Source organism: Cnephaeus nilssonii, assembly GCF_951640355.1.
Source record: "Cnephaeus nilssonii genome assembly, chromosome: X".
Taxonomy (NCBI): domain Eukaryota; kingdom Metazoa; phylum Chordata; class Mammalia; order Chiroptera; family Vespertilionidae; genus Cnephaeus; species Cnephaeus nilssonii.
The window spans coordinates 121,557,503-121,585,047 of record NC_137071.1 but is presented as its reverse complement, the minus strand read 5'-3'; the positions used below and the strand labels follow the sequence as shown (position 1 = coordinate 121,585,047).

Sequence of the window (27,545 nt, the reverse complement as noted above, 5' to 3'; positions counted from 1 at the left end):
GCACAGATTTTGTGCACCAGGCCTCTAGTATATAGAATAAACTTGTTTAATTAGACCTGCTTTCTGATTTAGCTAAACTTTTCCAGCTCAGTGAAGCACCCCAACTTCTTTCAGGTAATTGTCAGCAACACAGTAAATATCAACATGAAGCAGATTATTATTGTAGATCATGCAGGGAGAAGAAAGAATATTTAACTGCAGCAGTGCTTGACTATATTCTGCGCAGTGAGAAAACCTGAAGTCATTTTCAAGGTCCACCATTTCTTATTTCTTTTCAGTCTGGTCAAGTTTCTAAACTTTCTAAATTTCCATTTTTCTGGCTAATGAAAGGAAAATAGGATTCTACCAATTCTCCTATCTACCTACTCCAGGACTTCTGTGAGGATCAAATGAGATGAGGCACGGAAAATGCTTCACAGACATTTGGTTAAAGTGTAGAATGTTTGCACCTGGGTATAAAGCAAGTCATGTTCCTGGGCTGAAGAAACTCCAAGGAGGCTAGTCACTAGGGAGAAGAAGCCTGGCGTTGCTATGTGATATCATTACCTGGTGCCCACAGTGACCGTTTCTGGCTGGGCTGGGCTGTGGGCTGCATTTTGTGCCATGGGGTATTGGCAGCACTGGCTGCAATTTGGTGGGGTGTTGCTCTGGGGTGGTGAAGGGGCCTGTGTCCCACTTGGGGGAAGCCAAGTGTTGCTTTGTCGGCACCAGGTCCGCGGTGCTGTTTCTTTTTAAATGGCTAGTGCGCTCACGGCAGCTCCTGCATTGAGCATCTGCTCCCTGGTGGTCAGTGTGCGTCATAGCAACTGGTCGGATGGTCAGAGGAACACTTAGCATATTAGCCTTTATATAGATAGACTGATTTCAGAGAGGAAGGGAGAAAGAGAGATAGAAAAATCAATGATGATAATCATTGATTGGCTGCCTCCTGCACACCCCACATTGGGGATTGAGCCTACAACCCGGGCATGTGCCCTGACTAGGAATCAAACTGTGGCCTCCTGTTCATAGGTCAACATTCAACCACTGAGCCACGCTAGCCAGGCTAGTCCTTGAAAATTAAATAGAAGAACCCAAGAGGTGTGTTTTATTTTTCATTTTCTCCTTTACTTCAATCTTTCCCTTTTCATGATACACATAAAAGCTCCACAACTCTTAAGGTATTGATTTATCCTATTAAACTGATTCTGTCTTTATTCTTTTGGGTTCTAAGATATCAGGGTTTTGTTTTGTTTTGTGTGTGTGTGTGTGGGGGGGGTTAGTACAGCAATAGTTGTGCTTCATACTGCAGGTAAAGAGATAGAAGGGGGAAACACCAAAATTAAACAAACAAACTTGGAATGCAGGCTCAGGATGACACTGAGCACGTTCCTTCAGAGTATAGGTAACAACATTATGACTATTAAATGATGTTTTAGTAACCGTGGCATTTCTGGTTTCCATGTAACTTATTCTGCAAAACTAACAATTCCAGGTAGTTTTGCTTGGATTTTTTTCAATAGTCAACTTGGTCTCACCATGAGCGATGCCAACATAGTGATCAATCTGGGTCTTGTACTTCTCACAGACAATCGAAACATTGAAAATGAGCAGTTCAGCAAGAATCAGAAGGGTGATTTCATTGAAAATGGCATCAACAAAGGTTATCAGTCACATTAAGACAACCAGCTTTAAAGCGTCAACCAGATCTTCTACCAGAAAGAGAGAAGAATGAGTTTCAGGGCCCTGTTGATGTGCACCACGGCAGCATTCACGTAATTAAGGAAAGCTTTGAATGGATGGCCTTCTTCTGAATTCTGTACAGCTTGGATGGCAACCTTGTAGATCCTGAAGCTGATGGTGACAGAGAGAAGAGCCAGGATGCGGTAAGAAATCACACTGATGACACTGAAAGCTTCCAGGGAAGGCAGCACGACCAGTGTGGTGCCAAAGACAAACCTTCACATCTCGCCAGAAAATCAGATCGTGCACTTGATAATGTCATATTGAGACAGATGTAACATCAGTGTTTGCTGATCACTTCCTGACAGGATGGATTTCAGTGGATCTCTGTTGCTAGTCCTATGGCCTCAGCCAGCATTAAACACCAAAACCATCTCAAGTGTGGCTGGTAAGGCTTTGAAGCTGGTGAAACCAAGGGCTCAGTCCCAGGCCACGTCTCAGGGCTAGGCTTCAGGTAGGACCTGAGATTTTTAAACAAATATATGTTTATTGATTTTAGAGGGAGGAAGAGATAGGGAGAGAGAGATAGAAACATCAGTGGTGAGAAAGAATCATTGATCGGCTGCTTCCTGCACGCCCCACACTGGGGCTGAGTCCACAACACAGGCAAATGCCCCGATCGGGAATCGAACTGTGACCTCCCGGTTCACAGGTCAATGCTCAACCATTGAGCCACACCAGCTGGGCAAAAAACGTATATTTTCTATCAGTTCAAAGAATTTTTAGACAGGTGGAGTAGAAGTTTGCACTCTATCTGCCATATCCATAAAATCCTTGTGGTTGTTGGTTTTCTGTCAATTGCTATCTCTATGACATTTTTCTGGTTTTTATCTTCTATAGTCCCATTTTTAAGGAGAGCCATTTTTAAAATGTTATAGTCCCATTTCTTAAATGACCCATTTTAAATTCTACTAGCAAATGCTTTAAACTCTATTTTCCTACTTTTCGATGGGAAGGGTGAAATTGTCTCATTTAACTCTTACTTATTCAAACTAAAGATTTTTTAGCAAGACCCTCTTCATTGGTTTTCTCTTTCAAAAATGTCTCAACTTCTAGTCTTGTATACTTATTCTTCTCAGTCTAGCATTAACTTGTTATAGTCTATAAAAACTCCTGGATTTTTACTCAGGCAAATAATTACCAGATTAATTTATGAAGAATTGACATCTTTATTATTGTCAGCTCTTCCCTTAGTACAGTGGTCGGCAAACTCATTAGTCAGTAGAGCGGCAAACCTCGGCTCCCGAGCCGCATGTGGCTCGCGAGCCGCAGTTTGTCGACCACTGCCTTAGTAGTTTCTTTTTTCTTTTTTTCAGGTCTTCTTTTATGTTTTCAGTAAAGTTTTGTAGTTTTTTAATAGACATTTTAGCTTATCTTATTAAGTTTATTCCCAACTGTTTTATAATTTTTGTAGCTAGAGTGAGTTGAATCTTTTCTCCCCCATTGCCTTTTCCAGCTTTTAATTACTAGCTGGATTTCCATCTCTGCATTCTAACAACCAGAGAATCGATTTGGGATTAATGCGTCTTTCTCCTCATGGTGAAACTCCAAGGATGAAAGTTAAAAGAGAGTGGGAGGAAAAGCACATATTTGTTTTTATTTTACATGAATGATATTGTACTGTAGATCTTGTTCTGTTTCTTGCTTTCTTTCCACTTGATACCATTAAATATGATGTTTGCTCTAAGTCTTTTTATAGATACCTTTGATTAGATTAGGGAAGTTCCACTCTATTCATAGTTCTCTAAGTTGTTGTTGTTGGTTCTGTGTGTGTGTGTGTGTGTGTGTGTGTGTGTGTGTTTTTAAACCTCACCCAGAAATATTTTTCCATTGATTTTTAGAGAGAATGGAAGAAAGAGGAAAAGACAGAGCGAAATACCAATGTGAGAGAAATACCTCAATTGGTTGCCTCCTGCACGCGCCCCAACCAGGCCCCCTCCTACCCCCCCCCCCGGGCCGGGGAGGAGCCTGCAACTGAGGTACATGCCCTTGACTGGAATCGAACCTGGGACCTTTCAGTTCCTAGGCTGATGCTCTATCCACTGAGCCACGCTGGCTAGGGCTTGTTGTTGTTTTTTTAATCATAAGTTGGTGTTGAATTTTACCAGGTCCTTTTTCTGCATTGATTGGAATAATCATATAATTTGTTCCCCTTAAATCTCTTCACTTTGATTTTCTAATTGTAAACCATCCTTGCATTCTTAGGATAAAACTCAACTTGGTTATGACATATCATTATATATTGCTGGATTCTGCTTATTTGTCTAGAACTTTTACCCCTATTTCCACATCCTGTGTCATACTTTCATTGGCTCATTATAATAGTTATATTGGTCTCATAAAAGTTTGAAGAGACTTCTTTCTTTTCTGTCTATGATTGGAATTACCCACTCATTAAAGATTTGGCAGAACTCATCTATAAAGCTCTCTGAGCTTGTTCTTTTTGGGAGGTAGATTTTTTAAATATATAGTCAATTTCTTTGTGGTTATAGAGGGTCTATCCAGGTTTTCTGTTTCTAGAGTCAGTTTTGGTAAGCTGTGCTTTTTCTAGAAATCTATTCCTGTGCTTATGTTTTCCAATTTACTGACATACAGTTGTGCATAGTATCCTTTAAAAACGTATCTGGACAATCTTTGCGGAGAGTCACCGTGGTTTCCTGCTTCAACAGTGCTTGGGCAGAACCCGGAGCTTGATCCATCCCAGCCAGCTGCCCAGATCCAGCCTTCCACCACCTCCTCAGAATGCCCGCCCTTGGACAGTCCCAAGGCCCCTGCCAGCACTCTAGCACTGTGCAGCAGACTCTCCTCAGCCGCCCACCATGAAGACTGGGTCCACCTCGCAGGTGCTCCAGAACTACCACCAGAACTCAGAGGCCACCATCAACCGCTACCTGTCCATGTCTTACTACTTTGACCGTGATGATGTGGCTTTGAAGAACTTTTGCCAAATATTTTCTTCACCACCTCATGGGGAGAGGGAACGAGCTGAGAAATTGATGAAGCTGCAGAATCGAGGTGGCCGAATCTTCCTTCGGGATATCAAAAAACCAGACCGTGATGACTGGGAGACTGGGCTGAATGCAATGGAGTGTGCATTACACTTGGGAAAAAGTGTGAGTCATGTCACTACTGGACTTGCACAAACTGGCCACTGACAAAAAATTTGTGTGACTTCATTAAGACTCACTACCTGAATGAACAGGTGAAATTCATCAATGAATTGGGTGACCACGTAACCAACTTGAGCAGGTTGAGGGCCCCTGAAACTGGCATGGCAGAGTTTCTCTTTGACAAGCACATCCTGGGAGACAGTGATGAGAGCTAAGTCATAGGCTGGCTTCCCATAGCCATGGGAGTGACTTCCTTGGTCACCAAAGTAGCACGTGCATGTCAGAGTTACCTTTACCTTTTCTATAACTTGTACCAAATCATCCATTCATGTCTTTCATTTGTACCATTCTTTCAAATGAAGTAATTTGGTACCCCCCCCCCAAAAAAAGTATCTGTGGTTATCAATCATCTATTGTATAATCTATTGTATCTGTAGGTTATGTCTCCTTTTCTTTTCTAATATACATAATTGACCTCTCTCTTCTCTCCTTATATCTAGCTTTTTAAAGGGTTGGGTTTGTTTTTCAGCTTTCAAAGAATCAACTTTTGTGTTCTCAATTCTCTCTATCACTTGTTTCTGCTTCATCAATTTCTGCTCATCCTATTTTTCTTCTCCTTTTTCTAGCTTTACTATGCTTTTCCTTTTATAGCTTCTCAAGTTGGGTGTTCAGTTTGCTGATTTGTTGACTACTTGTTGACCCAACCACCTACTCAACATCTCCACTTGCACATCGTGGTGAAAGGCAAACCTTTACTCAGTTGCTTAGGCCAAAAACTCAGGAATCATCCTTGTTTCTTCTCTTTCTTTATACCCCACAGCCAATCCTTTCTGCTTGATTTTGAAAATATAGCTTGAATCTCACAGCTTCTCAGAACCTCCACTGCTACCACACTAATTAAAGCCACTATCACCTTTCCTAGACTGTTGTCAGAACCTCTGACTGGGCTCCTGCTCCTACTGTTGTCCTAGCACAGGTAGTTCTCCACGCTGCACTTATGACATAGATCTGATGATGTCAGTTCCAAGTTCACAATTCCCCAGGGGTTTCTCATCTCAGAATAAGCTCCCAGTTCCCATGGTTGCTCCAGCTTCCTCTCCAACTGCACACCCCAGCCCTCTCTAGCCACATAAGCTTCCTTGTTAGCCCCCAACATGCCAGACATAATCTTCCCTCAGGACATTTGAATTTGCCTGAATGTTCTCGCCCCAGATATCCATATGGGAGAATAAAATGAGGGCAATAGCCTGTGGATATCTATAATATTTTTAAAATATATTTTTATTGATTTCAGTGAGGGAGAGGGAGAGATGGAAATATCAATGATGAGAGAGAATCATTGATCAGCTGCCTCATGCACACCCCCTACTGGAGATCGAGCCCACAGTCCTTGACCATAATCGAACCTGGGACCCTTTAGTCCGAAGGCCAACGCTCTATCCACTGAGCCAAACCAGCTAGGGCTGGGTATCTAAATAACATCCCCTGCACCCTTGTTTTATCTATCTCAAATCCCTTATCACTATGTGACATTATAATATACACTTATTTGTATGTTTAGTTTGAATCTTCCATATAATGTTAGTTTCCTGTCTTGTTCAGTACTGTGCATCCAGAGCCTGGAACAGTGCCTCGCTGTTTAATAAATGAATGGGATGGCGCCAACTCAGAATCAGAGAGTTCCTCATTAATCATAGAACTAGCACAAGGAGCACTGGATGAATTGGTTGATGGCTGGAATCAGAGTAAGGTCGCTTTGACCAACAGTCTTGTCCCGAACACTCCATTGGTTAAAACTTTTTTCACACTCTTAAATATTTTTACAAAACAGAATTGCTGGATCTTAGCTCCCAAATCACCTCTTCTAGGAAGTCTTCCCTTTCCCCTCCAGGCAGAGCTTAGTCTGTTCTCCTGTGATCCCACTGTCCCTTCTTCACACCTCCACCAAACCATCTGATCCAACAATGACAAGTGTCATGCAGCTTGGCATGTACCCTCTTCCCCCATGAGAGTGTTTCACCAAGGCCAAGGCTGTGATTTGTTGTCAGCTTATTCCCTGCCTCTATGAGAGTGTGACTCATGGAAGGCTCAGATGAAAGAATGCAATGGGCCTATTAAATCAAGGTCCCTTAGCTGGATCAGGGTCCAGGACATGCAACTTTGCTGCTTCTACTGAAGGTGATGGCATTTAGGAAAAGTGGGTGCAATGGAACACTTATTGCAGCGTACTTGGTGCACTTGTGGACAGCATGTCAATAGCCAGGGAGGGCCGCGCAACCAGGAGTCTGGAGCCTAGGCCTTCAATTGCCCCAGCATCCGCAAGGGCCCATTAATCCTTAATATTCAAATTCCGCCCACTAAACCAGCCCCTTCGTGCCAAAGCCACCTCTTTTCACCAAATGATGGCCAATGGCAGCCAATAGGCAGCTGGACGGGGTACCCGCCCCCTTTTCCCTGGCCAGAATGGACACAAACTCCCGCCAATTGGTCGCGTCGCCGCTGAGGCCCCGCCCCACCCCAGCCATCGCACCCAATTGCGGGCGGGCTCGCTGCGGGGGCCGGGGGGCGGGACGCAGGCGCGCAGGTGCAGCTGCGCGCATGCCGGCCGGGAGGGCGGGGCGCGACGTCGGCCGTGCGGGGTCCCGGCGTCGGAGGCGCGCGCTCCCTCCTCTCGGAGAGAGGGCTGTGGTAAAAGCCGTCCGGAAAATGGCCGCCGCCGCCGCTGCCGCGCCAAGCGGAGGAGGAGGAGGAGGCGAGGAGGAGAGACTGTGAGTGGGACCGCCGCAGCCGCGGGCGGGGACCCTTGCCGAGGGGCGGGGGGTAGGGGCGGGACGTGGCGCGGGAGGGGCCCGCGGGGTCGGCGACACGGCTGGCGGATGGCGTCCCTCCTCTCTACCCTCCCCCTCCCGCCGCCGCCGGTGACGGCTCCCCCCCGGCCCGTCACCCACACTCGCGGGTGTCCGTCCTCGACGCGGCCTCCCAGGGCCGCCTTCGCCTGGCGTCCCGCTTCCTCCCGCCTTCGGCGCGCATCCCGGCCCCGAGCCCCTTGGGCGCCTCTTTCGCCAGAGCTTCACTTGTCCGGGCTGCGTGTGCGTCGTGCCCTTCTAGGGGCTTCGGGCCCGCGGCACCGTCGCGCGCCCGCGGCCCCGGCCTCTCCCTTCCTCGCGCTCTCCCCTCTCCCTTCCTTGCGCGCCCCCTCTCCCGTTACTCGCCCCCCCCACCGGCGCGCGTGCGCAGTCCGTCTCCTGTCGAGAGAGTGCGCCACAAGGGCTCCTGCGCTCTCACCCCCATCTCCAGGCTTTGCCTCCCCCTCCTTCTCGCCCATTCCATGAATTTCTGCCCCCGTTGCGAGCGAGTCGTCCACCATCTCCTTTCCTATCTAGCAGGAACAAGTAGGTGGGAATTATTGTCAACCCACAAAAGGAACTAGATATTGTGCTTCTGGTCCCACAACTCATCATAAAGAGGCTGTTCTAGTTCCCATCCAGAGCCGTGGGTAGGGGATTGCGTGTCCGGCAGCACCTGAGGCTCTTCTGTGGAAGCGCGCCCCCCGGGGTCTTTGGGGATGCTGTGGCCTCAGAATATGAGTGCCCTTCCATCCTCCCCCCTTCGCCGGCGATCTTCCAGTTACATAAGTGGAATGGGACATAGTATGTAACGGGCTCCCATAGTCCTGGATCGCGAAGATCACCAGTACCAGATGGGGCAAGTTCATCTCATCGCTGTGGTTCCTGTCACTTGTCCCTGAAAGTTTATTTTCTTTCTAGTTTGGTTATGACTGAATCACCCAAACTGAAACTCAGGTGACTTTTACGTGGCGTGGCAATGTGTCTGTGGCTTTGCACTGAAGACTTAAGAGGTCATTGTGAAGAGTCTTAAAAGAGTGCTCTTACAGAGGAGACGGTGTATGACATTGCTAAGTATGGACCCGAGAAGGGGAAGCTTGCTCTGGAATATCTCTGTGGCAGTCGCTTCTGTTGTGTGTTCGGTGTGGATTGGTCACAGCAGAAATGGGCTCCACCACAACATTGATATTCCTGACTCATGGTCAGGCAGATGTGTGCTTCTGGCTATTTTTCCAGGAACAGGAATGGGCTTTGCAGAGCTATGCACATGTTGTGTCTGCTGTGTTCACACGTTGTGTCTGCTGTGTGGGATCAGTATCCTAAATAATGAGATGATAGGATCAAATTCAGGGGGTGGTTGGTGATCGTGGAGCCAAACCGTGTGTGTTGCTAAGTGGCTTAGACTTTGTAGAACTCTCACAAGTTGTAGGCGTAGTAGAAAAACGAAGCATAGTCGGACCTTGGTAGTGAAATTCGCTGTTAATAGGTGAATTTATTACTTTAGAGGAGAAATTTGGGGTTTTGTGGCTGGAATTTTCATCTGGATCTCAGTGACTGCAGTTAATAACAAGATTGAGCTGATCTCTTGGGTCTTTTGAAATATGCTGGATCCTTATGAAAAATGCAGGGTCTGGATTGTTAGGTCTTTTGGGAATTTCCCTCTGGGATTCAGGGAAATGGGATTTTTTAGGACTTCTACTTAAAATCCTAGGAAACACTTCCTTTCAAAGGGCATAATCAATCTAGTACAAGTACGGTTGATTAAGTCGCCAGAGAGCACCCATTTGTAGCATGTCAGCTAGGTGGCTGATCACTGAGGTACATCCTGTCCACGCACACAGACACGCAAGCCTCACTTGACAAAGATTCCAAAGTATGCACTTCTAAACCTGAGATGTGACAGGACAAGGGCTCTGCTTTGTTTTGCCATTGTTGGCAATGTGTTGGCCTCCTCAGATGCGCTCCAGCTAGTTGTTTGTTATACCCCCAGCCCTTTAAACAGCACAGGCAGCATCCAGAATGTAGTTTCTCTGCAAAGTTCCTGGTGGCGTCTGAAGTCAGCATGTCCTAACAGCTTGAAGGCTTTCTTGCTAGTACTGGCTTATCACACTGTCCTATTTCTTGTTGTTACAAATTTGCCTGGAATGCTTTAAACCTAGAGTACTTTGTTGCACCTGACAGAGCATGACGCAGTCAAACCCTACTGTTTTTGTATCCGTGGGGTTAAAATACAATTTTTGCATTCTATTTGCAATTTCTAACCAGAGTCATTGTTTCCCTGTCTGCCCTGCCTCTGAGTGGCTGAATCTAGTGGGGTGGGGAGGCAAGCTGTGGTGTTTGACAAAATTGGCTAGATGACTGCAGTATTATGTTGCCCCCACCCAAATATTCCTTCCCCCACATAGAGATGGAATGAGAAGCTCGCTTCTTTAACTTAGAATAAAGAAGAGCAGAGGTAAAATTGTTAGTCCCTGTCTCATGGCCGGTTTCCACCGCTAATGTACCTGCCTGGGACTATTTGCATGATAAATGTTGTGTCCTGAAACCAGTAATCTTTTGTAAAGGTGAATATCAGTGGAAATATTTAAATGGCTAAGAGCAGTTTGCTGGCAGGTTGCCTGAGTATCTGTGAGGAGGGGAGAATCAGAGAAGATATTTGATGTTTGTAGTAACTAGTGTTTTAAACGCACGGGGGTAAAGAACAGTCCTAGACTGGCGGCAAGTTCCAGGGAGTTTGGCAGGACACTTGCTTGTATTCACTGCCCTCTGTTATGGTGACATGAGACCAGCCTCCTACGGCCCACAGGCACAACCTTTTTTCTTGGGTAGAGCATTATTGCCGCTCCAATGGAAGGACCTTGTCCTCAATGCTTCTGTACCAGCCCTGTTCAGGCAAACTGCCATTGTCACCACTGTGCTTCTACCTTGTTTTGGTTACGACAGACAGACAGACGTAAATGGGTTCCTCTTATTTGGGCTCACTCACACAAAGGTTGCGCTCCTCTGCCTTTTACCTGCTCTCTTCTGCCTTTCTCTTGCAAGGAACCTTTTCCTATTGAAAACTTGACTTGCATGCCATTGCTTAAAAACTTGGTTCCACCACTTTGATGGTAGGTATGGTGTATAGGGGACCTGAGTGGAAATGGGAATTTGGGGGTGGGCAGGGCATCCCCACTCAAAGGGCGAAGTGGCTATTCTGTTAGAGAATAAAGCCTTGGCCTTTATAGCTTTTTCAAGGCACACTTGTGCTGGGTCTGCTGGCATATGGATGTGTTCTCACTGTAGCTGTTTTGCTGTTACTGCAGAAGTCTGGACTCTCGGGAGCAAGCCTGAGGAAGCCGTCACTTGTCTTCCTCGCCTAAGAGCTGGGGGTGTTATATATATGGACCTGCAAATCACTGCTTTATTGGGTTTTCACCTAACTGCTCTCATCTGCTGGCTCTTTTATTTCCCCCATGAAATCTTCAGTTAATTAAAGATCTTAAACTTTCAGAGCTGGAAGGAACCTAGTCCAGCTCCCTCGGTGTATAAGTAGAAAAACAGTTGTGGCTGTGAGAAATTGTGGCTTTTCCAGGGCCTCCCAGCCAGGATACCAGTTTGATTTTTATTATATAGCTAACTGAGTAATACTGTTACCTCGACTTTGGGGATTTCAAAGCATTCTATGACTCGACTGTTTAAGGCAATTGTAAGGCCTCACTGCACCTCAATAGATAATGTTAGGTACCATCCTGGTAGTTACAGACCAGCCGTAAGTAAAAGACTTGGTTGGCGTTGCCCTTCCTCTGCGTTTGATTACACAAGTAATTGTGTGAATAGTCTCTCTAAGTTGTACACACTAGGCTTTTTTTAGCGTAAAGATGAAAGTGCTACTTTTGGGCCAGCGAGGTATCCGAGATTAGCTAATATGGGCCAGTTTAGGTTTTAACAAGGAAATGATGGTTATCTTAATGATGAAAAATGTGATGACAAAAGTCCTTTTTTTGAACATGTGTTCAAAAGCAAAAGAGAAACTGTCAAACTAATAACTCAGCTTGTTGAACATGGCAATTTACTGATCCGAGAGGCTTTTAAAAAGTGATTGCTCTGAGTCAGACTTGTGTATTTTGGAGGTTGGCTTTGGATCCCCCAGGGCACTTGGTTTCCATTGATACTGCTTTTTTCTCTTAGGGTGAGAGCCCCATTTACTTGATGTTACAGCAACTTGTTGCAGCTTCAGCTGCTTGAAAAAGAAGGGAGACTTTGCCTCTGGATTTCACGTGTTCTTTTGAGGATGAGATATTAATGTTGCGTGTTCTCTTGAACATGCATTCTATCCCTGAGTGTTTCTGTATGACATGGTATAAGAAATACTTATCAGAGACCATCACTAACGATATGCTTTATAGTGTCAAAGTGTCCTTCAGAAGTGACAGGACCTGTGATAGTGTCGATTCTAACGCATGAATCTTTCCTTTATTTTAGCACTGTGTTTTATGTGCCAGTAATTTGCAGTTTATCCTTTGTTTCTAGCTAGGTAAGCTGGGAAATAGCATAGTACTTTGTCTATATGTTTATCTTCAAAATGTCCCAAATAGCCCTGGGAAAAAGGTCGTGCAGCACAATGGGGGCTTTCAACTTACGATTTTCTTTGTTTTAGGCTCCATAAAAATACAGACTCACCAGTTCCTGCTTTGATGTGACATGTGACTCCCCAGAATACATCTTGCTTCTGTAGACCAGCTCCAACAGGATTCCATGGTAGCTGGAATGTTAGGGCTCAGGTAAGTAACCTTCCTTTTTTTTTTTTTAGTATATGTCCTGGTTTGGCCATCTGTTTTTAAAAAATAAAAATGAAAACAAGGAAAAAAAGATATACTACTCTTGGACAGTATAAAAGTACCCCAAAGACAAAAGACATAACTGTGCCAAACTGTGCCATATAATAAAAAAAAGTCACTTCCCTGAGCCCTGAAAGGTCAGTTTGGGTAGGGTTACTTGGTAGCCACAGCGTGATCTGGGGGCGGGCGTCAGATTAGAGCCGGAACTGGTGATCTGCAACTTCAGTTCACCTTGAGGCAGGTCAGCTGAGCCGAGAGCGCTTTGACTGAGCTTTTCACCTGCCGCTGCTGCTGTTGCCCAGTGGTCTTCAGCATGGTGCTTTGTTTGCTTTGGTTTTGGGTAAATGACTTCCTGGTCAACATTAGTGAGCAGTGGTAATGTATTTGCAGATACGGGAACTGGTGTATGGTCCCCTGGAAGGATAGCCTCCTGAAAGCTGTCACAGAACAGTGGAGCCCATGGCTAATGGCATGTACTTGCCACTCTCCTTCCATGGGAACTAAAAAGAACACCCAGACACATTTCTGGCTCTTGACACCCTAGAGCAGAAGGAATGCTTTTTGAAAAGCTGGGGATCCAAGCTGTTGGAGGTCTGACACTCAGGTGCTCTGTCAGCCACACTTTTGGCTACTTTGGTGCCCTTGTGTGGACTTAAGTTTTGTAAAAATGAGTGGTTCCTTAATTTCTCAGTTGTCAGGCTCAATATCTCCAGCTTTTTAAAAATCCGTGGCCACTTCACATTTGATGTTTTGACACCTGGATTTCAAACATTCCATGTGGTAAGGCAAAACATTCTAATTGATATTTTTCATTTCTTTTCTTAAGAAAAAAATGTGAGTTTACACATATGCTACCACTGTGATTTCAGCTGAGACTCCCAAGTAGCACTTTGTTGTGTCTCTAGTGGTTTCTGACATCTCAGTCTAAAGCTGTGTGGACATCTTAGATGATAGCCTGTTTAGAGACTATGTGAGGGGCAGTGTTTGGGCAGAGGAGAATAGAAGGTGTAGAAGGGAAGGGAAGAGCATCACACTGCTGCCAAGTCCCAAATTTGGTTTCGCTCCTGATCCTGTGACTCAAATTGTCATTCCCCTTTGCTGTGGGGTGTGCCTTGGGCCCTGCTGACAGGACATTCTTTGTGCTCCATGTATTTATGCTGGTGGGAGTTGTGTGGCTGGCGCTTTGTGCATTGTCTCAGAAATTGTGTGGACTAAATGTAATATGGGCGGTAAATGGGTTTCTTCTGGATTTTATAAAACACGCAGTGATGACTCTACAGTTTCTTCTAAAAAGTATAGAAAGGAAGAGATCTTTTAAAAATATCTCTTACTACTTATGAATGGGAAAGACAGCGATTTGAGTGAGCATCAAGGAACTTTGAAGGGAATACTTAAAGGACAGAACCTGTCTTTAGTAGATGAGTGCTTGTATCTTACTAATTTTCTTCTTTTTAAAGAAGCTATAAAAAGAATACATACTTTTATGGATACATACAGTTTAAAGTATATCAAGTAAAAAATAAAAGCTTCCTATTACTCTCTGTGCTTCCCAGAGTAACCATGTTAATAGCTTAACATAGATCTTTCTGAATCTTCTTCTCAGGCTATACAAATATGCACCTTTTGTGTTTTTAACAAAATGAGGTTGGTATTATACATATTTAGTATTATACATTTTTATCTCTCTGCCTCATTTTTGTTAAATAGCACTGTAGTCTAGTACTTTGTCATGCATTGTCCCCCTATTGGTTTTCCCAATGGTTCCCTATTAAAGATACTACTAGATTCAACTTACTCATGTGTCAGTCTTTTTGAAGAACAACTGCTTAGACATGAAGTTACTAGTCGGTACCTCCACATTATCTTCCTAAATGGCTATTCCAGTTCCCATGACAGTCTGAGAAAGTGCCACTTCCCCATACCCTCCCAGAATTGGCTAGCCATCATTTAAATTTTTGCTCTTTGGGTTATTAACTGAGGCTGAACCTCAGTAATCATTGGTCATTTGTATTTGGTCTTCGTGAATTGCCTGTTCGTGTTCTGCACTCATTCTTCCATTGAGATATTTTTAAGTCAATTTGTAGAAACTCTCAATGTATTAAGGATATTAATTCTCTTTCATCATGCAGATATTTTTTCCTACTTTATCATATATCTTTTGATTCTGCTTGTCTTTTTGATATATAAGATTTCTGTTATGATTTCTCCTTTTACTTTTATTCTTAGAAAATCTTTTCCTACTATTGAACACATCAATATTCATCTATATTATCTTTCTTCATAAAAAACTTGAGCCCTGGCCGGTGTAACTCAGTTGATTATCGTCCCATGCACCAAAAGGTCGCCGGTTCGATTCCCAGTCAGGGCACATGTCTGGGTTGCAGGCTTGGTCCCCTTCCCTTCTCTCGAGCATCAATAAAAACATTTTCTTGATTTTTTAAAAAAAGCTTGGTATGCCGTATTCACACATGCATATTTGATCTGTACAAAAGGATCTTCTAGGTAAGTTGTCCTATGTTTTTTTGTATGGTTTTTAAAAATAACAATTTGTATTTAACTTTAGGATAGAATGAGGTATAGAGCCCACTTAGTCAGTTGTGTCATAGCTATTTGGTGAACCAATAATATAGTCTTCACCTTTATCATGTGCTGACTTCAAGTGAACAAAGCATCTCTTACTTTTTTCTTTCTGAATTTTTTCTTTGTGAGGCTTGGTGACAAGCCTGTCAGCGGATAATCATTTATTCATTCACCCAACAAATATTTGAGCCCCTGCTTTGAGCCAGGGGTGGTACTGGATCCTGCAAGTGCTGCCTTCTCCTTGACTGGCTGCAGCACTCATTCTGGAAGATTCAAGAAAATAGTGGATCTTCACCAAAGTAGGTTTTAGATAATCTAGGAGGAAATTCAGAGGCTATACTTGTGTGTGTGTTTAATTCTGACATGTAAGTTTCAGCTTTAGGGTAGACTGCAACATAAAGCATAGTTCGTTTTATAACTCATGTAATTGCAGGCTGATTTTTGTCTTGAATTATGATGAGGGCTTTTTGCTGTTGAAACAGTTCTATATTCAGCCAGCTTGATTGTTATGATAGAATAAAAGTTACGTACTGATAAAAATGGTAATTTTCTTCTATGATGATTTTGAAGCTTTCCTGTAAAGGCTGATAAATATAAAGACAGGCTTTTGGTGAATATAATCTTAGGAGAACAAGTGTAATTTTTTACAACTTGCATTATTTAAATCTAATAAATACCCACAAAACTGAAGTGGAATCCTGATTTGTATTGAAAATATTTTTTATTTAAAAAGGGTATAAATGATGAAGGAAAAGGCTTCTTATATAAGGCTGGGTTTTTTTTTTTAAATGATTTTTGCAGGTGTTTTGAATAGTTGAGTATATAGCACAGAATGAAAAATGTGGTATTAAAGGTTATATGATAAAAGATCTCCTTGCCATCCTGTCCCGGATATCCATTTCTGTCCCTGGAGGCAGCCATCATTACCAGTTGTGTGTGTGTGTGTGTGTGTGTGTGTGTTTTAAATTGTGGTATAATACATAATATCAAATTTATCATTTTATGCGTTTTAAGTGTACATTTAGTGACCTTAAATACATTCTCATTGTTGTGCAGCCATCACCAATATGCATCTCCAGAACCCTTTTCATCTTGCAAAAGTGAAACTGTCCCCATTAAACCATTAGTCCTCATTCCTCCCTCCTCCCCCTGCTCCTGGCAATCATCCTTATACTTTCTGTCTCTATGAAATTGGATACTTATATTATTATATATATTGTACTAGAGGCCCGGTGCATGAAATTCATGCATGGGTAGGGTCCCTAGGCCTGGCCAGTGATCAGGGCCGATCAGGGCCTTCCTCCTCCTGGCCAGGGCCTTCCTTCGTTTCGCATCGCCCCCTGGTGGTCAGTGCGTGTCATAGCGAGTGATAGAACTCCTGGTCAAACTCCTGCGGGGACACTTTGCATGTTAGCCTTTTATATATATAGATATGTGTTTATGTATATATTTTGTGTGTGTGTTTACACTATAAATACTGTGCACATTTGCGATTGCTCTTTTTAGTTAATGTATCTTGGAGATTGTTTGGTATCAGTTCCTATACACCCATATCATTATCTTCTTCTTTTTTTTTTTTAATCCTCACCCAAGGATTTTTTTCCATTGATTAAATTTTAGAGAGAATGGAAGGGAGGGAGGGGAAGAGAGAGAAAGAAACCAGAAGAGAAAGAAACATTGATGTGAGAGAGACATTGATTGGTTGCCTCTTGTACTTGGCCTCTGAATTTCCTCCTAGATTATCTAAAACCTACTTTTGTGAAAATCCACTATTTTCTTGAATCTTCCAGAATGAGCGCTGCAGAATGAGAACCTGCAACCTGTGACCCTTCAGTGTGTAGTCTGATATTCCAGCCACTGAGCACACTGGCCAGGGCCCGTATCATTCTGTTTAAAAGGGTTGGTTTAGTAGTCCATTATATGGATTCACTATAATTTAACTAGTTTTCTGTTGGTGGATATTTTTGTTTCCAGTGTTTTTGACTTTGTTAATGCTGTAGTTAATAGTCTTTTACATATACCATATTGCTTATAGCAAGTATATGTATAGGAGAAATTCCTAGAGATAGGACTTGCTGGATCAAAGGTACCGTACTTTCCGGCGTATAAGACGACTGGGTGTATAAGATTTTCCTGGGTTAAAAAGTCGTTTTATACGCCGGGAAATACGGTATATTGGACTATGTTGATGGGATTAGATATAATGGATTAGATATATTGGACTACTGTATTTTCCGGCGTATAAAACGACTTTTTAACCCAGGAAAATATTATACGCCCAGTCGTCTTATATGCCAGAAAATACGGTATATGCATTTTAAACTTTGATAGATATTGCTAAATCAAGGGTAGCCTTTTACTTGCTTAGTTTTAAAGAAAAGACTACATATGAGTAGATAAGCATGCAAATTTACGATTGCAAGGCCATTTGTAGAGATTAGAGAGTTGTTAATTAGTCTAGGAAGACAGTTTATAACAGTTAGCATTAGAAAGTGAAAAGTCAGAAGCTTCCATTTCATCAGATGTGAGCAGAACCCGTGAGGCAGGACCCTTCAGTTGGCAAGAGGAACTTCAACCAGTTCTCATTTGTGAATCTTGAAGAAAATGGAACATTTTAATTTTGGTACTGTTCTAAGTTGCAGTGTGGTTCCTTGGGACTCAAGGTTGAAAAGTCTTCGTGGCTGCTGGAACAGATTGCTGTTGCTTCATTTCTCTTTCACTATTGTACTCTTTATATTGCAATACTTTATTCATTTTCCCTATACTAATTGAGCATATATTAGATGTCAGTTACTGTCCTAGATGCTAGGGACTGTCTCTAACCCTTAGTAATCTTTTAAAAAATAAACATATTTTTATTGATTTCAGAGAGGAAGGGAGAAGGGGAAAGAGATAGAAACATCAGTGATGAGAGAGAATCATTGATTGGCTGCCTCCTCCACGCCCCACACTGGGGATCGAGCCCACAACCCAGGCATGTGCCCTGGCCAGGAATTGAACTGTGACCTCCTGGTTCATAGGTCAACACTCAACCACTGAGCCACACAGTCAGGGCAACCCTTAGTAATCTTAATGGTCTAAAGGAAGATCCAGACAGACAAACAGGCCACTGCTCTAAAAGGGGCTAAATGCTACAGTGGAGAAGTACTGGCCACTGAGGGAGCATATAAATTTAAGAGGGGTCCCATCTAGACATGGGAGTGGGATGAGGGAAGTTACTTCTTTGAAAAGTGACCCCCAAGACATTAGCTTAGTTCCGGGCTAGTATAAATGGAAGAGAGACCAGCGTATATGGAGGCTTGGGCCAGAGAGAACTGTTTGGCTGGGTCTGAGGAGTTTGGAGTGTGGAGGTGAATGAGATAGGCAGAGCAAGTCAAGCTGTGGGTTGGGAGTGGTTCTGTTTGCAGTGTGCTGGTAGGAAATCAGACACAGCCTTACCAACTATGCTGAATAGTTTCAGCTTTTCTTCCAAGCTGCATCATACTTGAAGATGTTCCCAAGCCTCAGAAGGTAATGTGAGGCGCTCTGGCCATCCATTATGTCCCCTTTCTACCCCTCACTGCTCTGGAGGTCATCTTCCCTGAGCTGACAACCCACCCACCCATCAGGCCCTGAGGGTTGCCACTCCAGGTTCCTTCATGAAACTTTCCTTCTCTCCACTTCTCCTCCAGGAGACCCTGGAAGACTCTTGAAAAGGCTTTCCCTTCTTCGACACACTTTATTTTCTGATCTTCAATACTGAGAGAGCAAGAGCTTGTATGGTGTGTGAGTCAACTATGGTACCAAACTCACTGCTTAGTTCTTCTGTTGTTTTTGATTTTTTTTTTTTTTTTTTTTACCCAAGACTTTCATCGTGAAGGAAGCAGTGTGTAAGCAAGCTTGCTCCTGGCTTGTCAAGGATCAGGTCCACCCTGACAAGCCATTGTGGATGGCCCACTGTAATCTCTGCGAGCATGGACTAAGGAGATGGACTAAGCCTTCCTCGTTGCCCGTCCGTGTGCCTGCCTTTGAAGTCCTGCTATCCTGCAGGACTTCAAAGTGGTAGCTACTCGGGTACTTTTCACTCTGACTTTGGAAATATTAACAGTTTGTCTAATTTACATCAGCCTCCTTTTATGAAACTCAAATGTGGCAGCTCCTGCAAAATCCCAGCCTGTGGTTGCACTTGCTGCCCTGCCTCCCCAAGGTAGCCTGTTCCTCAGAGGTGATGGGGATAGTCTCCACGCTCCATGAAAGCTTTATGCTGTAACACATACCCAATATATAACATTCGAAAGTGTTTTTGCAAATTTAAAGGGTGGTATGGTAGATGTAACATTTTGCAACTTATTCTGATTTTCACTAATACTTAGCTTTTGAGCCTGGTCCATGTTGCTCTATGCACACATTCATTTAGTATGTCTCCTTGTGCTGTAGAAACATCTTTTTTTTTTTTTTATTGATTTTTCACAGAGAGAAAGAGAGAGGGACAGAGAGCCAGAAACATCAATGATAGAGAAACATCGATCAGCTGCCTCCTGCGCAACCCCCACTGGGGATGTGCCCGCAACCAAGGTACATGCCCTTGACCGGAATCGAACCCGGGACCTTTCAGTCCGCACGTCGACGCTCTATCCACTGAGCCAAACCGGTCTCGGCTGTAGAAACATCTTTATATCAGAAGCCCCACCAGAGCCCTGAATGGAATTGTAGATAAATGAGGATTGACATCTGGTTTATGTTTACATCCTTTGGTCCTATTAACCGAGAAGATATTTTTATTTCTGTGTTTGTTAAAGCTTTCCTCAAAAAAGGCATCCATTTTCTAGACTTATTAATAGGACAGTTTAAAGGTTTTATTTTTAGATTTGAAAGAAAGCAAAGCCGGCTTCTAAGATATGCACATTTCTCTTTGTTTTCATCTCCTTTGCAACATTCCACATTACTGCTAAAATATGAACGTGAGCATTTTTAAGCATGAACTGACTTTGTATGTGTGAGTTATTTTTGAAAATATTTAAAGCATTTTGGTTTTTCTGAGGCTTCTAGTGGTAGTTAAGTTTTTGTTTTGTTTTTAAATACATTTTATTGCTTTTGAGAGAGAGAGGAAGGGAGAGAAAGAAACATAAATGTGAGAGTGAAACATCAATTGATTGTCTTCTGCATGCAACCTGTCGGTGCATGGGACAATGCTCAACCAATTGAGTCACACCAGCCAGGTCAAATTTTGACATTACTTTGACAGGTTGTATTTTAAATTTCTTTACGCGTATTTACTATCTTATTTTTTAAATATAAATTTTCATGTGTTTCTGGTTTTCATATTTTTTGTAAACAACAGAAGGTATTAGTCCATATTAAGTACTAATTTGCTCTAATATTTTCAGCTGTTTTGGGAATAACACTTGGCAAAAAAAGTAGACATACGTCTGCAGTTGTGACAAGTTTGTCTTTTTGTTCCTTTTAACTCTAGAGTAAATAATTCTAGTGAATTTTTTCTAGATTTGCAAGAACATGGGAATGATTAAAGTCCTCAATACCTAAGTGGTTAGGGAAGGTTGAAAGTCTTTTTTCAGTGGTATCACCCTATTAAAAATATGTTAATGTAGCTTGTAAGCAACTGTATAAGATTTCTTAGTCACTTTTCCGGGTTGTTTAAGACAAAGCAAACAAGCAGAAATATGGTATTTATTTTTTAATTACACAAGTAAAACATTGTAAAAATATTAGATGCATATGGAAATTACTCTGGAAATTCCATGCAGAGAAAACTGCTGTTATTATTTGGTGTGTATCTTTCTAGACCGAGGGCTCTGAGAATTCAGGGGTTCTGTGACCTTGATTGGGAAAAACACTCCATCTTTATTTTCACCAACCTCTCACTGAAAATTCAGATTTCCTTCAGTAGGCAACAGACTATGGTAGTGTTAGGAGTACCTGTGACTTTCTCACCAATAGAGATCAAAGATGCTATCGTATTATAGTTGCAGATGTTTTGAAATATCATTTGTGCTCATCACTCCTTCAAACTTTGGGTAGTTGTTTGACCCACCTCTAGATCTGGATATTTATTACTCTAGCTCCAATTCTCAAAGTATGTTGTTAATAAATTTTTCTGCATTTTATTTTATGCATTTTAAATTATTCTTGCCCTAGCTAGTTTGGCTCAGTGGACAGAGCGTCGGCCTGCAGACTGAAGGATCCCGGATTCAGTTCCAGTTAAGGGCGCATGCCCAGGTTGTGGGCTCTATCCCCAGTGGGGGGCATGCAGGAGGCAGCCAATCAATGGTTCTCTCTCATCATGGATGTTTCTATCTCTCTCCCTCTCCTTTCCTCTCTGAAATCAATAAAAATATATTTAAAAAAATAATAATAGAAACATTCTTCTAAAGGGAGGCTTCAGCCCTAACCGGTTTGGCTCAGTGGATAGAGCGGCGGCCTGCGGACTCAAGGGTCCCAGGTTCGATTCCAGTCAAGGGCATGTACCTTGGTTGCGGGCACATCCCTTGTGGGAGGTGTGCAGGAGGCAGCTGATTGATGTTTCTCTCTTATCGATGTTTCTAAGACTCTCCCTCCCTGTAAAAAACAAAACAAAAAACAATAAAATATATTAATAAATAAATAAAGGGGGAGGCTTCAGAGGGCCAAAAGGATCATGGCAGAAAAAGATTAAGAATGCCTATTGTGCCTGGCTGGTGTAGCTCAGTGGTTGAGTGTCGACCTATGAACCAGGATGTCACAGTTCGATTCCCAATCGGGGGGCAGCCAATGGATGTTTCTATCTCTCTATCCCTGTCCCTTCCTCTCTCTAAAATCAATAAAAAAATACATTGTTTTTAAAAAAATGCCTATTGTGTACATTATACCATGGAACTACAAATAGAAGAACAGCCAGCACTGAGTAGTCAGTATGTGGGGGAAAGAGACCAAGGAAATCCCTAAAGCACAAGTGTAATAAAGGGAGATAAGATGACATTTAAAGCTTAGTTCCAATTATTGTATCAAACATTTTTATGAGCACGTTTGTTTTTTTACAGATACCATGTAAAATGTAATGCAACTAAAGCTGTTTAAGAATTCTTAATATGCATACATATTGTTTTAGATAAATGGGATCATATAGTACGTGCAGTTGTAACTTGCCTTGTTTCCTCAACAATACGTTGTAGATATCTGTCCATGCCAGTAAAAATAGGCTTGTATCATCACTTTTCCCTAAAAGGAAAATAACTTAATTGTATTTTCTAATTACAAAAGTAATACCTGATGAAAAAAAATTTTAGAAAATGTAGGAAGAGGAAGATTAAGAATTGCTCATAAATCTGCTATCTACAGATAACATCTGGATAATGTCTTTACACAATCATTTTTAATGACCACTTGACATTTCATTGATAGTTATGCCTTGACTTAATTAGAGGCATTTCCATTGTGTCTGTGTTTTCATTGCTCTGAATGATAGGTACAGTTGTGTGCTGATGATTTCACTCTGTGCCTATATCTCTAACCTCCCTCTTAAGCCCCGCATTGGATGGCCTCTTCAGTATTTCCACTTGAGTTGCTCATAGACATCTCAGACTTAACAAGTCCCAAACAGGGGACTTTGCTCCCCCCCCTCCCATTTAAATCTGCTTCACCTCCTGTCTTTTCTGTCGCAGTAAACAACATGAATATCCACCCAGTTACCAATAAAAAATTCTAGTAGTTGTCCTTGAGTCTGCTCTTTCCTTCACCTTCCTCTAATTCACCAGCAAGTCCTGTGGGGATTTACATTCAAAAGGTACTCCAGAACCATCTCTACTTCTAAGACCTCCATCCAAGCCACAGGTCACCTCTCAGATGCAGCAGGACTTTGGGTGATATATTGAACAGCTTCTTCACCTACACACGTTTCATAAGACTATTTGTTAAAATGACAATTCTAAATGCTGGGATTGTTCCACGTTTAGTAACTTTTTCATCTGGCCAGTACAGTTCAGTTTGAGTACTGAGTTCCTTGCTGCTCCATGCCAAAGGGTCTGCAGTTTATCAGGCTGTCATCCAGCCATTCATTCCACACGACAGTCGGGTGTCTGTGGTACCCCAGGCAGAGATTAGTGGTACCTTTCGTCATGGAGCCTAAGTTTGGCAGGAGAGACAGACTTTAAATATTTCCCAATTAATTATGTAATTACAGTGGGTTAAGTGCTCTGAAGGAAAAATATGCGGGGCTCACTGTGATCATGTATAATGGGGGAACAGCCCAGCCTTGGGAGGGATAAGGAGGCAACGCTAAAGCTGGAAATCAAGGGGGGACAGAAGTGTTAGGCAAGGTGCAGAGTGGATGAGGGCTTTTTTTCCAAAGGATAAATGCATGTGTGAAGCACCCTCTCCCCTCAAGCCTGGGAGGAGCTTAGTCATCTGAGGCTCTTAAGCCCTGTGTGGCTGGAGCAGAGCAGGATTTGGGGGGTGGGGGGGAGGGTGACAGATGCGGGCAGAAAGGTTGACAGGCTTGGTGCAGGATTTTTTATGTTACTGTCAGAGCAGTAGGAAACTATTGAGGGTTAGGTTTGGATTTTGAGTTTTTATCAAAATATTACAGCCACTCAGTAACAACATAACCTCTCTCAAAAGAGGTTATGGTGAAAATAACAGTTTACTTCTTCCCATTCCTGTTCCATGACCCAGAGATGACAGCTTTTAACTGTTTTCTATTAGTTTCTTTGATGGTTACCTTTAAAACTAAATTATGCCCTAGCTGGTTTGGATCGGTGGATAGAGCGTCGGCCTGCGGACTGAAGGGTCCCAGGTTCGATTCCAGTCAAGGGCACATGCCTGAGTTGCAGGCTCGATCCCCAGTGGGGGGTATGCAGGAGGCAGCCGATCAATGATTCTCTCTCATCGTTGATGTTTATATCTCTCTCTCCTTCCTTCCTCTAGGAAATCAATAAAAATATATTTAAAAATAAAAATTAAAAAAAAACTAAATTATATGCTTATACATTTTTCTTCACTTGCCAACTTTGGGGGATTATATTAGCTCCCTAAAATGAAAGAGAATGACCACCCTGGCCAGTTTTGTTCAGTGGTTAAAGTGTCAGCCCACAGACTGAAGGGTTGTGGATCCGATTCTGGTCAAGGGCACATTCCTTGGTTGCAGGCTAAATCCCCAACCCCAGTCGGAGTGAATTTGAGAGGAAGCCAATAGATGTCTCTCTCTCACATCGATGTTTCTTTCTCTGTCTCTCTTCCTCCCTTCCACTTTCTCTAAAAATCAATGGGGGAGGGGGGAATATCCTCTGGTGAGGATTAATGAAAGAGAATGACTTAGCTTATATCACCTCCCATGTTGAGATTCATAACACATTTTCTCTATAACTTTAAACAGTGGTTCCTGTTCCATCTATTTTAATCCATATGGCACTTCTCTCTATATAAGATGAGGATATTAATGACCCGATTTTTCTTCCACATGCCCCCCCCCACTTCTACCTCCTAAAAGCTATACTCAATCACTTTCCATTCTTACAATTGTTAAGTTTATGCCCTGCCCTGCATCCACATACAGTGGTCATAGGTTAATTCTAAAGTTGAAAGCAAGTCAACATCATTGACATTATTACACATATGTAACTACTGTTCACCACAAGGCTTAGTAATGAATGTGAGGATTACATTTCTTTATAGGTCTAGAATCACAATCCCCCTTTCTTAGACTCTACCACCTGCTTAACATTCTTGCTTTATTTTTGAACCTTGGCTTTCTTGTACAGTTCTTTGTTTTTCCCACTGCTTCTGATTGCTTTTCACTTTTGTTTAATACTATTTCCTGATCTCGTAAAAATCCTCTCAGCCATGCTATTTCTTTCCTGCAGTTCTGCGTTTCTCACCCTTAAAGGCCTTCCTCTCAGAGCTCTCTATTGGCCTGCCATCTGGACAAGTACTTGCTCTCTAAGGTTGTACACACTGCCACCTGGATCTTCCCTTGTCTGAGCTCTGGGCTTTGAGCTACTGTTTCGCCGAACCCATATCTTTTACTTGGTTTACTCCTTGTTTTCTGGAATACATCTTTAAATAACTTGCTAGGAGAGAGTGCATGGGTAGTAAACTGGAATGGACACTGTTGCTTACCCATATCCAGTTTCTATAAAACCCTGGTATTACTCACCTTTCTACATTATTCCCAACTCTAGCAAAGATCCTGAAGTCATTCCACACATTGCATTCCCTTGGCAAGGAACTGTTATTGATTAAAGCTGGACCTGAGATCTCATTTGGTCCACTCATACTGAAGGGAGGGCCCTCAGTGGCATGTTCAGAGGAGACTTCTTTCCCTCACTATGTAAACAAGGAAGGTGCTGCTGGCAGCTCTGTAACCTCAGACTGAGGGACCAAGCCTGAGGACAGCACTTCCTCGCCAAGGATGATGGAGTAGAGAGACAGGAGGAACCCCAGCTCTGGGCTTCCAGTTATGTGAGAGAATACACTTTTGAATTTTGTAAGCTATTTTGAATTGGCTTTTCTCTTTCTTGCGGCCAAAAGCATTATAACAGACATGTCTTCTGAGTAACTGCATGTCTGAAATGCCTTTTTTTTCTTTCTTTTTAAATATATTTTTATTGATTTCAGAGAGGAAGGGAGAGGGGAGAGAGAAATAGAAACATCAGTGATGAAAGAGAATCATTGATTGGCTGCCTTCTGCATGCCCCCTACTGGGGATCGAGCTGGCAACCCCGGGCATGTGCCCTTGGCTGGAATTGAACCTGGGACCCTTCAGTCCACAGGCTGACACTCTATCCACTGAGCCAAACCAGCTAGGGCTGAAATGCCTTTCTTTTGCTCTTCTACTTGATTGGCTAAGAATAGGATTCCAAGGTTAAAAGTTATTTTCCATTCTGGACCTGGAGAGTATTAAGCTAAGCGAAATAAGCCAGTCAGAGAAAGACAAGTATCACATGATCTCATTCATATGTGGAATCTAATGAACAAAATAAACTGTTGAACAAAATAGATCCAGAGACATTGAAGCGTGGAACAAACAGACTGTCGAATCTCAGAAGGAAGACCGGGATGGGTGGGCAAGAGGGAAGAAATCAACCAAAAAACTTGTATATGCATAACCCTCAGACAATAGGTTGGTGAAGGCCTGGGGTGGGGGTGGAGGGTGGGGATGGGCTAGAAGGGGTCAATGGGGGAAAACGGGGACATATGTAATACTTTCAACAATAAAGATTTTCTTAAATAAAAATAAAGACAATATTAGAAAAGAAAAAAAAAGTTATTTTCCCTCCTAACTTTGAAGGCACTGCTACCATTGTCTTCTAGCATGCAGAGTCACTAATGGAACAAACTAGTTGTGGTTCTTTTGTAGGTGGTTTTCTTTACTCTCTTTTTCCCTGGAGAATACTTTTGTCTATTGTCAAGTCTTTTAAAAAATATGTTAGCTTCCATTCTTTTATTTTCTTTCTTATGGAGACTCCTGTTCACTTAATTTTGGACTTCTTACATTGGTCCTCTGTCTTGATCCTCCCTCATGTTTTCCATTTATTAATTTTTGCTCTGAATTTTATAATATCTCCTAGACTTTATTTTCTACCTTTTCTGTTAAATTCTTTATTTCAGCCCAATCTTTTTTTTCCCAACTTATTGTGAAGCCTGTGTGTCCACTGCATAGAATCAATTGTTGACATTTTGACATATTTGCTTGGTTTGCATTGCTATGTGCATTTTTACATCCTTTTGCTGACCATTTGAAAGGAATTCGCAGACAGTATGGCATTTCATCCCTGAGTACTTCAGCAAACATCTAAAAATCAGGACATTTTCCAATATAAGCATAATGTCTCAAGCAGATCTTGAAAAATTAACAGTAATTCTCTAATGTTATCAGACAGCCATTCTAAATTGTAATTTACCCCAAGTGTCTTTTATAGCTGTTTTTATTTGGCGGGGGGGGGGGGGCAGGCAGTAACCAATTAAGATTTATACCTTGCATTTGCATATGCTTCCTTTGTTTCTTCTAACAAGAACAGCCTCCCTACCTCCAGTCCACCTGTGACATTGACTTTATGAAGCAACCAGCCCAGTTGTCTTACAGAAGGCCCACATTTTAGATGTGTTTCTTTTCCTGTTTATCCCTTCCATTAATTGTAAATGAGAGGTTATATCTGCGGGTTTGTTTAGGTAAACATTTGGGGTAAGAATATTTTGTATTAGCATCAGACTGGTTCTTGATGCTACATTTTACCACTTGGTTGAAGAAGGAGGTTACTGCCAAATCTCTCCATTGCGAATATACAGTTTTCCTATTGTAATTGATAAGTAATCTGTGGTGTGATGCTTTGGCACCATATGAAGATCCTGTTGCCCAACAGCCATTCACCTAATGATTTTAGCATTCATTGATGATCCTTGCCTGCAGCTATTATTACATTGGTGTTACAAAATGATGGGTTTCTGTCATCTCTTGTACTTTTAATATTGGCATTCAGTAAAGAACTTTCCTTCAT

The 27,545-nt window shown here is 42.5% G+C and overlaps 1 protein-coding gene and 2 pseudogenes across 6 annotated transcripts in view; 2 read left to right on the top strand and 1 right to left on the bottom strand.

Annotated features, from left to right (window-relative positions):
- Nucleotides 1-1,448: 1,448 nt before the first annotated feature.
- Nucleotides 1,449-4,325, bottom strand: LOC307095434 (reticulon-3-like; annotated as a pseudogene). The gene is made up of 2 exons: nucleotides 4,316-4,325; nucleotides 1,449-1,970 (listed from the first exon to the last, which is right to left on the bottom strand). The product of its transcript is annotated as a reticulon-3-like (transcript).
- Nucleotides 4,326-4,541: 216 nt separating this feature from the next.
- Nucleotides 4,542-5,047, top strand: LOC307096254 (ferritin heavy chain-like; annotated as a pseudogene). The gene has a single exon. The product of its transcript is annotated as a ferritin heavy chain-like (transcript).
- A 2,402-nt stretch (nucleotides 5,048-7,449) lies between these two features.
- The window catches only part of MECP2 (methyl-CpG binding protein 2), a 60,925-nt gene continuing 40,829 nt past the window's right edge, over nucleotides 7,450-27,545 (top strand). The window contains exons 1-2 of one of the 4 annotated variants that reach the window (XM_079765960.1): nucleotides 7,462-7,600; nucleotides 12,318-12,441. In XM_079765960.1, the coding sequence (XP_079622086.1) occupies nucleotides 12,416-12,441 (26 nt within the window). In that variant the 5' untranslated portion in view covers nucleotides 7,462-7,600; nucleotides 12,318-12,415. Of the gene's footprint in view, nucleotides 7,601-12,317; nucleotides 12,442-27,545 lie in introns of those variants that run through there. The other 3 variants (XM_079765957.1, XM_079765959.1, XM_079765958.1) reach the window with 3 other exon arrangements.